Source organism: Primulina eburnea, chromosome 13, assembly GCF_022965805.1.
Source record: "Primulina eburnea isolate SZY01 chromosome 13, ASM2296580v1, whole genome shotgun sequence".
In the NCBI taxonomy this organism is placed as follows: domain Eukaryota; kingdom Viridiplantae; phylum Streptophyta; class Magnoliopsida; order Lamiales; family Gesneriaceae; genus Primulina; species Primulina eburnea.
In genome coordinates, this window is record NC_133113.1 from 682,458 (window position 1) to 692,772 (window position 10,315).

At 34.8% G+C, this 10,315-nt stretch overlaps 1 protein-coding gene across 2 annotated transcripts; it reads right to left on the minus strand.

The window, feature by feature from the left end:
• Positions 1-334: 334 nt before the first annotated feature.
• Positions 335-6,557, minus strand: LOC140810689 (probable E3 ubiquitin ligase SUD1). Of its 2 annotated transcripts, XM_073168560.1 has the most exons (10): positions 6,144-6,557; positions 4,855-5,544; positions 3,698-4,465; positions 3,390-3,601; positions 2,934-3,281; positions 1,728-1,888; positions 1,478-1,641; positions 1,252-1,398; positions 545-1,073; positions 335-467 (listed from the first exon to the last, which is right to left on the minus strand). In XM_073168560.1, the coding sequence occupies exons 1-9, from the start codon at positions 6,483-6,485 to the stop codon at positions 564-566; spliced, it is 3,342 nt and encodes a 1,113-aa protein (XP_073024661.1). In that variant the 5' UTR covers positions 6,486-6,557; the 3' UTR covers positions 335-467; positions 545-563. The 2 variants fall into 2 exon arrangements, with proteins under 2 accessions (XP_073024661.1, XP_073024660.1); XM_073168559.1 differs by having other exon boundaries at positions 335-1,073.
• Positions 6,558-10,315: the final 3,758 nt, after the last annotated feature.

The window sequence follows — 10,315 nt, forward strand, 5'->3', positions numbered from 1 at the left end:
TTATAAAAAGAATCTTGTAAATTCAGACATCAATAGCATATTCTTTAGGATGTTGGATGGAATCAATATATTTTGGATAATTTATCAGATTCATTGTTGATTTGACGTAATCAATGTATTCCAATCCTCCAGCGTTATGGTTATTTTATACATACTTGCAATGCATTTGAGATTTAACATCCATAATCCCAAATTAGTTATTTTATAGAAAAGTTACTATTTAAAAGTAGCTAATATACATATCCATATTTCTCAAGAAAACATTGCTCCTCTTTTAAGAATCATATTTGCCTATTGTATCAAGTAGATTAAATAAACCATTGTGAATTCAGGATTGATTATGGAACTCACTACCAAGATCGTGTATTTCTATGGTCATATTCGAACTGTTGAATAAACAAGCTTCGTACGAACATGAAGGTCCTAATTAGTACAGAAAATAGTGATATATACAAAACCCGCCTAACCTCGAACGACCCTTCTTCACTCTTCGGAAGGTATCAAATTAGTCACATGGGTCTCAAAACAGTTTCCCCGTTGATACAGCACAGCACGTCTTCACATTAAGTATCCAAGCGAGCAACTTGCCTTTGTCGCATTCCAAACACAGCAGCTGCCGGATCGTGTTGATTAAAGTCAGTGTCATTACCGGTAGAATCTTGGTTCTCAAGCGTGGGATGGAAATCAGATTGTTGATTCTCCTTCTTCTCGCCGAAATTATGGAGTCTACGACCAATCAAATATCGGTCATCACGTATAGAATTGTGGAGATTGGTGAACCAGACATGAAAGCGTTTGGCGCAGAAATATAGCAAACTTAGGATGAGACATCCCAACCAGGCGAATCGATAGACAGCAGAGTTCACTATTAATGGGTACCCGAGTATCGGAAAGACTCCTCTTGCTAAAACGTAGGGAACACATAGGGCCGTAAGCAGCTTCATAATGATTGGGAAGACTATCTCGCGCATCACCCAAAGACCTTGGAGCCTTGAGAAACCATCGTCTCTTACCCTTTCAAATTTAACACGCCAGCTCTCGTCCATTAGTGGCATCATATTATCCAGCATAACCTGTTAAAATGAAAATACAAGTCGAACCTACATTGAACCATCTACAATCCCTTATACACTCAAAAGACTTGGATAGAAAAAACACGATCGAAATTTGTGGAGAAGCGGTAACTAATTGTGTTGCAGTAAACTAGGAGGTTTTCCTGAGAAGATGTAGACAAAGAAGTTTACTGATTACCAGTCTAGTCCAGATCTTCAAAAAGATTAGTCCTAGAGCCCAATCCTGGTACAAAAGAAAAACGGGACTTTCATCCACAGGCACCCGCATAGGCACGATCACGAGAAGTTCAAAGAGTAGTCCAATCAACACAGGAATGATAAAAATCTGGAATATTAAGGTGATACACAAGTTAGCAGAACAAAACCATATGACACTATTTAATCACAGCCCGACGCATTCTTACCCATATCGACAATAGAAAAGAGCTCTTGAGAATAATGCCACACCATTTTGTAATCTGTTTGAGCAAAACTCTAGTTCTTCTGGTTCTTACAAGCTCAATAAAATACCTTGTTCCAGCCAAAGCCGTCCAAATAACATAGCTTCCGATCACAAAAGCATATAAATCTAATGAAAGAAGAGAGCAATTTTAGCTTATCCTAATATCAAAGTAATAAAAAGGGGATCATTAATTGGTTCATCCAATAAAATACCATTGCATTTAATTCCATGAGTAATTGGGAGAAGTGGGATGGCATTGAAGAGTAGTCGTCCAATTGAAATGGGTACAATAATCAACGCAGAGTTGAAGACTAGCAGGGTCATCCAAGCCACCACCAACAGCAACACGATACGAAGCACAAAAGCCCACCTTCTGAAGATTAAAGTAGATGGTATAAAGGTATAAATCCAAAGACGACAATTATTTTAAAATGAGATATTTAAAAACATGCACAGAATGTCGATACAATCATAAGCTCTACAAAAGGCATAGGTAAGATTTGGCTAACTAAAAAATAATAAAATTTCAAAAAACAGATGATAACGTATTAGGATTCACCAAATTCATCAATCAGTAAACTTGACAGCTAATTGTAACCTATAAAGTTAAAAAGATAGTCGGTGCAGAAATTAATAATTGCAATTCCAAGGGTTTCACCAGAAGCATCTGGGTCCTACAATACCTTAACAAACTCGAGATATTGATGTGACCCAAATGCATAATAAAAGAAACTCTTAAACAATCAGACAGTGTCGTAACAAGCTCAACCAGGCAAAAATTATCAAAAAACTGAAAGCTTGATATTAATTAGCCAGCAATCCACTTCATAGAAAGAACATAAAATGCTTATGAAAATGCAGGCAGCTTCATAGAATAACAGATGAATCACACAAGCTGCTAAATAAAAAATCTCATCCAAAACTAAAACTATAGATTAATTTATTTCATGAAGCTTAGCAGTAAATCTCCTTTTTGGCTTACTTTCAACGCCATACTTAACAAGTCACCTTATCCAAAACCTCAAACTTGGAAAATTTTGAGACCCTTCAATATTTAGTTATTTACTGATGAATAGAAACGCAAGATGTTTTTTAAACAATTTTATGGTGCCATTTTCCAGGAATAGTCATGAATTTAAAATCACCCCTAGGCTGAAAAATATTTTCTTTTCTCAAAAATTAGTCTGCCATTAATTTTCCTAAAAAGTCACTCAAGATATCAATATAAATATAATCTCGACTCAATTTCTATTGGTCACTCCCCCAAAACCATGTTCAAAAATGTATGTCAACGTGAAAATTTGACAAGTGCAAAATTAGGAATAATTAAATTAACTGTTTGAATCGTGAGTAAAATTAAGGCAGCCAGACCCTTTCTCGTGCATAATGGAAAGATGATAGAATACCATCAAACTTACTCTGGGTCAGTTGTTTCATCAACTTCATACTCTCCAACATTAGTATTAGTCGAAACACGTCTAGGTCTATTTACAAGTCCAAGGGGCAGAGCTCGTTCCTGCAAAGCAGCGTGGGCTTGTCCTCTATCCTGCAGACCCAGATCCCCATTCCCGTTTTCTTGTCCACCATTATCCTCTGGCTTTGGTAGTAGAAAATCTGTTAGACCAAGTGCCCAACCAACAGCAGTAAACCAATACCGGAGAATGGATTTGAGAGTATGTCTTAGTTTAAAATGTTGGACAGCGAAAGGAATGCATATTTGAAAGAGAAGCATGTCTGCAGGAATTTCAGTAAATGGATCGGATACCCTGCAAATAACAAAAGTCGTCTTACGAATTGAAAGGAAATGGTCCGTTAACAAGACTATGCAAGACCGAATTAACAATAACATTTTCAAGCAGGAAAAGCAATCTTACGAAATATCAAGAGGGAAAATGGAAGGAGCCATCCTCATTGCAAGCTTAACTGGCAAAAACACAAGCATCACTATCAAACTCCCATAGACGACGACGGACAACAGAACCCTACGAGCATGTTTGTGGACAGGATCATCAATCAGATCACGAAAAGGGTTGTAATTCGGATCAGCAGGATCCCGGAGAAAATAAAGCACACCATTACGCAATACCTACACGGACATATAAAACGATTCAGGGGTACGTAAAATAATGTCTTAGTTTATACACCATACAATCGGATATTATTAATTTGGAACAATAAGTACCCCTCGAAGAAGGCTGACGAAGATGCTTATTTGCAGCATGTAAACAATTCCTACAACCCAATGAACCAAGGCGCTTGCCAATGGTGAGACTGAGAAGAACTCAACCCTCTGTGATATTGTCTTCCCGAACATCCTAATAGTGCAAAGATCAAGCCACCAACCGCACATTAGAGGAAAAACCCCAAGTTCAATAACCAGGAGGAACGCGACCTTAATCATTGTCATTAAATGTCTCATGGCTGCCACAAACTGCCTGAAGAGAGATGGAATAGTTTCTGCGATGGACGAAAAACCATAGAACCTCCCCATGGTCAAGGGCTCCCCTCTGGAATACCGAATTAAGGAAATAATCCCGACATAGAAGATAATAAATGCAAATATAAACATGTATCCAACAGCAAGGGTGGTGACATCAGAAAGGCGTGACGCCCCTGTAGGCTGAACTTTCAAAAGGTCCGCTGCAGCTGCAATGGCAGAGCTAACGTTGACCTCAGTTTGTCCTGTTGCATTTACTTTCAGAGCATCAACAACCTGACCAAGTAAACTATTTTCATTGCTATCAGATGTCAAATTCACAGAAGCAGTCAATGCATTCTTCAGTGTAACATTGGCCAATGAAAGCGCTGACTCAGTAAGAGGCACAACTGCGGATAGCAAAGGACTGGCAGCATAAGATAAAAACCATGACATATAGAAGAGTATGAGTCGTCCTAATGAAAAGGGGACGAAGATCACAACACCAAGGAATATCATGTTGCTTGCAAGAACCTGAGGAAAAAGAGAAGGAAATTGAATGAACTACCATACAACATCTTAGACACACACAAAAAAAAAATTGACTGAAATAGTGAATACAGCTTCAACTAAAACGGGGAGACTAATTAGCTGGTCAAATTAACAAGACAGAGAAATTTCAAAAGCCAACTGATTCCAAAAGAAAGACAGATATGGGATTTAAAAATTATATTCAATCCTGTAAGAAACTTAAAACTCTCCTACATGCATACATACAGAAGCTAACGGAAGCCCATGAAATCTAAAATGCAATAGATCGTGGAAAAGAAAAAAAATTAGACAGTTAGTCTTAATCATAATATTTGAAAGAAACACGATCCAATCACAAGTTTTACAGAGATTAAAATTCAAGGACCACTCACAGTGAATGCATTTTCCACCAGATGAAATACAGGTCCCTGCATGCCAACCAGTTCATCAAAAGGTACATCCTCTGCACCATCGGCATCATCCAGACCATCAAAGATCTGCTCAACATGGGCCTCAAGGCGAGCTGCCTGCATCTCCCACCTAGCTGCAACATTTTCTGCATTTCTTCGGATCATCTGACCGGCCCCACCAATTCCCTGTGCTCCACCATCCTCACCATTCCCGTCTGCTGCAACATTTCTATTGGCTTGAGCAGCTTGCCTTCTTGCACCTCGAACTCCATTTCGATCTCCTTCATCTTCTCTATCAGCATCATGTCCCCCAAGTTCGCGTAAATGTCTGAAATAATCTCTCAGTGAAGTTGCTCCAAGGAAAATGAACACAATGCTTGCCGAGAGCAGAAATCCATGCAAACAGTCTGTAAGAATGACCGTTGTACCCAAATGACTCAAAAATAGACTTTGAGCTTCGCCAAAACTTCTAACAAAGGCCAATCGCCATATCCAAAAGGTGATAAATGGAATTATGAGAAGCCAGACACATAGCACAAAGCTGAGGCGTAGAAAGAACTGTAGAACATGGTAAGCTTTCATGGTAATCCCAGCAATGAATTCCAGAAATGGAAGCCTCGTTGGAGCATTTTCCGCATAAACCGGAGAAAATGAAAATGGATGTTTGCAGACCTACGTTGAATGAAATCAGCAAGTGAGGCTTAGAACCTCCTGGAATTAAGAAGTAAGCACCAAGTACAGAAACAGTCTTTTATTTAAACTTCTTCCACGACAGGATTAAAGTGATAGATTCATGAGAAGTCTTAGATAGCCGTCCACCATAACTTTTTGTTGTATATTAAAGATGCCAGATTCATGAGAAGTCTTATTAAATAATCGCTGGAGAAACTTGAATGACTCACAAATTCAGGTTCCGAGTGCCTCCCTAACAACAGTCGTAAACATTTTTAGTCAAACATGTACCAAAAATTGAGCGAGAACAATCAGACAATCGAATTCAACCTTACAAAAGGGAAAACACAGAAAGTCGGTGATTTATTTCCTGTCTCGTCTTACTTTCATTTCCATACTAACTAAACCAAAACAACTAATTACCTGCACCCTAATCAGCAAATAAAGTTCCCGAAACATCTTGAATCACCAAAAATATCATCAATCGGTCCGTTTAAAAAAAGATAAAATCATGTCAACAGAAATCACAGCTACCAAACTAGTAACACAACCGAACATTCGTAAATAATAACCACAACAATCAAATACATACTACGAACCTCGCATTGGCGAGCGTTACTGTGATTAAGCCACTGAAGAAGACATTCCTGGTGCACAAACTTGATGCTGCCGCTACACGCGCAGGGGTACTGCAGCGGATTATCAATCTCCCCGGGATTCCGGCAGATCCGGCAAACATCTTCCTCCTCCTCTTCATCCAACAAATCGTACTTGCTTCCGCTGTTAATATCAATATTTTCCATGCTGCCATAGCTGCTCGCACCTGGCGAAGAATCCACCGACGACGGCTCCGCCACCGCGTGAGAGGAGGAGGACGACGAAATCCCATCCGCCGATTTAGACGAGGACGACGCCGCCTCCGTTGCCGATCCGATCTCCATCCAGCCGGCGGAGGAAACAGGTGAAGCCTTAGGGTATGAGTTGGGAAATGGAGGTGGGGTTAAAATTCGGAATCAATTTAATCTTAGAGGATGCTATTTATTAATTGAGAATCACTGAGATGACGGTTTTGTCCCTCACTTGGAGGTTATTTAGGTCCATGTACTAAAAAATGAGATGAGACCGGTGTAAGCATCTAGACGCCGTCTACATGATTTTTTTTACTTATATATTAAACTTTTGTTATTGTTATTTATTTTTATATTTCTTTAATAATTTTTATATATTATATTTAAATTGGAAATTATTATATATTATTTATATACATATTGATTAAAAATATTTCAAACAATCTTTTTTTAAAAATATAAAACTATATATTATATTAGGGGACTGTTTAAGAAGACTTTGAGAAACTTAGGTGCCAGCTAGACAATTTAGACGGTCAATTTTTTTAACAACGTCAAAATATGATATTTTTAAAAAATGGGGATGGTGGCCGACCGTCTAGCACGTAGACGATCTTAAACGACGCTTTTTAGAACACAAATTTTGATAAACGCGTATTGTTTCGTGGGGTGGCCAAGCATTGACTTGGAAATTTAATGATAGGGTTTCGATTGAAGGATACTTTCTAGTGACGGTTTCCATAATTTTTTTTATAGAAAAAAATTCGTGAAATATAATTATGTCATATATATCACAAAAAAAATCTTATGAAACTATATTGTGAGTTGATTTTGTTTGATAGATCATATAATGACTCGATCAATGAAAAAGCAATATTTTTTATATAAAAAATATTACATTTTATTTTAGATATTAATCAGATCGACTCATCTCACATATGAAAAATCAATAAAATTGATTCACAAAAGATCTACGACTCATCCAATCTCAACACATCATCTCCTAATTAGTTAATAAATATGTGATTTATTGAATACTTTAAGCGTTTTACCCCCCTTCAATTTTTTTATGAGCTCTCATTCCTAGTCATTGTCCCACCAATTCTTTCAATACACTTTACTTAGTTTTATTTGGAAAAGTACACGTTCCTTCATTTTAGTAATAATTCAACACCACAATGGCTCAATATTTGTATGAATTTTTATTTTAAGATTATTTTGAAATATAAAAATATTAAATAAAAAAATGCAAAAACTCTTACGATATTGCTTTACGGATTAATTTGGTGAGATGGATCTCCAACCATAGTCAACTCATAAAAATATTATTTTTTATGTCAAAATATTACTTTTCATAGTAGCTATGCGTTGGATCCACATGTATCATGGAAATAGACTGTGAGACAATTTCACAATAGAGCAACCCAAAGTAAAACCATCAAAACACAAAATAGATTTTAGACTGATTTACCAAAGTTTTTTTTCCTCTACTTTTTTTTTTAAAAATATGTTAAGACAATTATATTCGAGTAAGTCTCATGTGAAATATTCTCAAATATTTAAATTCGAGAGATGAGTCGACTCGATATATAACTGAAATAAAAAAGTAATCAATTTGACATAAAAATTAATATTTTTTATATATCGGATCGGATAAGTGATATGTCTCACAAAATTGATTCGTTTCACGGTTTGATAGTAGCTCTTGTGATTATATTTTACATTTTTTTTAATTATCATATTTCACCCATTAATCTAATTGTATCAAAACAAAATTGCTTAATTTTCAAGTATTATTTAACGATTAATAAATTTGAGTCACAAACAAACATCGTACATAATTTGAGACGGTTAAATATGATTATGAATAAATAATGATCATATAATCCTTTTGTTGCATTAATTGATAATAATTGCTAATTTTTAATATTTTTTAAAATCCTATTTTTAATGTTTTAATTTTAATTCTACTAAAGGTGTTTTTTATAGTAATTTCTTATAAAATATATTTATTTTATAAATAATGGGTATTATTTTTCACATATATGTCAATTAATATATTTTTATTTTGATATTTAAATATCTTAAAACATGATATGTTTCTCTCCTTAACGGAATTTTGTGGCTTCTTTGAGTAGACAATGTAAAACATTTATATTATTGTTGATTATTTAAAAACTCCCATTTTTGATAATGTCCTAAGGTCGAGTTTACTTCATAAAAATATGCGAACATAATATTCGATCAAACACAAACTATTAAAAGGAGAAAGAAGAACTTGAAGAGATAAGTTCTTTATTATTATTAAAATTGTATTAAAATTCAATACAATTTCAATTCTCTCCTTTTATTCTACTCACCCCTTTATAGTTTTACATTTTATGTAATATATAAAATAGACTAAAAGTTCACTCATACCACGTGTTTTGCTTGTTCTTCGTTATATCGAATTTTGTCGGGCTTTCTAATTTTTGTCGAGACGCAGAATCAGATGATCATATAACATACATATTATTATAAATGCGAAAATAGAATAGACCCGTCGTATAAAATAGGAGAATTTAAGACTATTTCTCAATCCGTCAAAATGATGTACCCTCTAAGTGCTTAGTTGCATCAATTGCTGCTCTTGCAACTGAGATTTGGGCTTTTCACCTTCAGTATTAAGTTAGGACAGAGATTTTTTTTAAAAAAAAAATGCCATCAATTGGACCAATAGTTATTAAATAACGTTATCCATCACATTTAATACTGATTTGCTTCAATTTTAATAATCAAAATATTATAAGATATGACTGGGCCAGGGAAATAATGATTTGGGTGCAAACATATTAAATTTTTGTCGGTTTTTAATCTTTGATTTTGCTACATGACTTGATAGCATAGTGATGAAGTGAGGGGTGCACACGAGTCGAGTTGAGTTTGAGTATCGTATTACTCGAGCTTAATTTGAGTGAAGAATCGAAGCATACGAACTCGATCAAATCAATTTTGATTCGAATTTTGACGGAACTGTTCATAAACTTAATTCGCACTCGGACATCACGTAATAAACAATATTTAGTTTAAAAATCATTAAACATATATATTTTGTGTCAACGAATCATTCGCTATTAAACGTGACAAGTGTATGGAAATAACTAATACATAAGTCGTGGAAACTACATAAACAACATATAGACCTAGACATCAAATTTCAATAAGGATATCATTTATGGTGTTTAAAGGGTTGAATACGGCCCGATATTACACCCATACGGCGTACCCGATGTTATTCGGGTTGGTGTTGGGTATTTTTCATCTCACTCGACATGTCGGACATCTGAATATAATTATTTACATATAAACTCATACAAATAAAATCGATTCAATATTAAATAGATATTGTTTATTTACCAAGAAAAAGAATGTTGTGTGGCCCATGAGAAGGAAAGAGAGATAAATCGTTTCTTTATTTTTCAACAAAAATAAATAAATGGCTATTCAAGATTAGTATTTTAATTGTTTTATACATAAATATGAATGTGATTATCATGAGTTCTAAGATCCATGTCAAATTATATGAATTTTAATTAAATTTTATATGATTACACGAACTCCGTATGTCAAATATTTAATTCCGAAAACTTAGATTTATATTTTTATTGCATAAATTAAATTATTTATCGTTTGTATATAGTTGTAGTCTTTGAATTAGAGTTTTGCGTCAACAATTTCTAGTTTCTTGAAATAAAATTTTGATCATCAATCAAAACTCCTATTAACTTTTATAATTTATCATAAAACTATCAACAAATTAATAGCTTTCACAATACCACAAGAAGAATGTCTCTTGTGAGATGGTCTCACGAATCTTTATCTGTAAAACGGGTCAACCCTACCGATATTCATAATAAAAAGTAATACTCTTATCATAAAAAGTA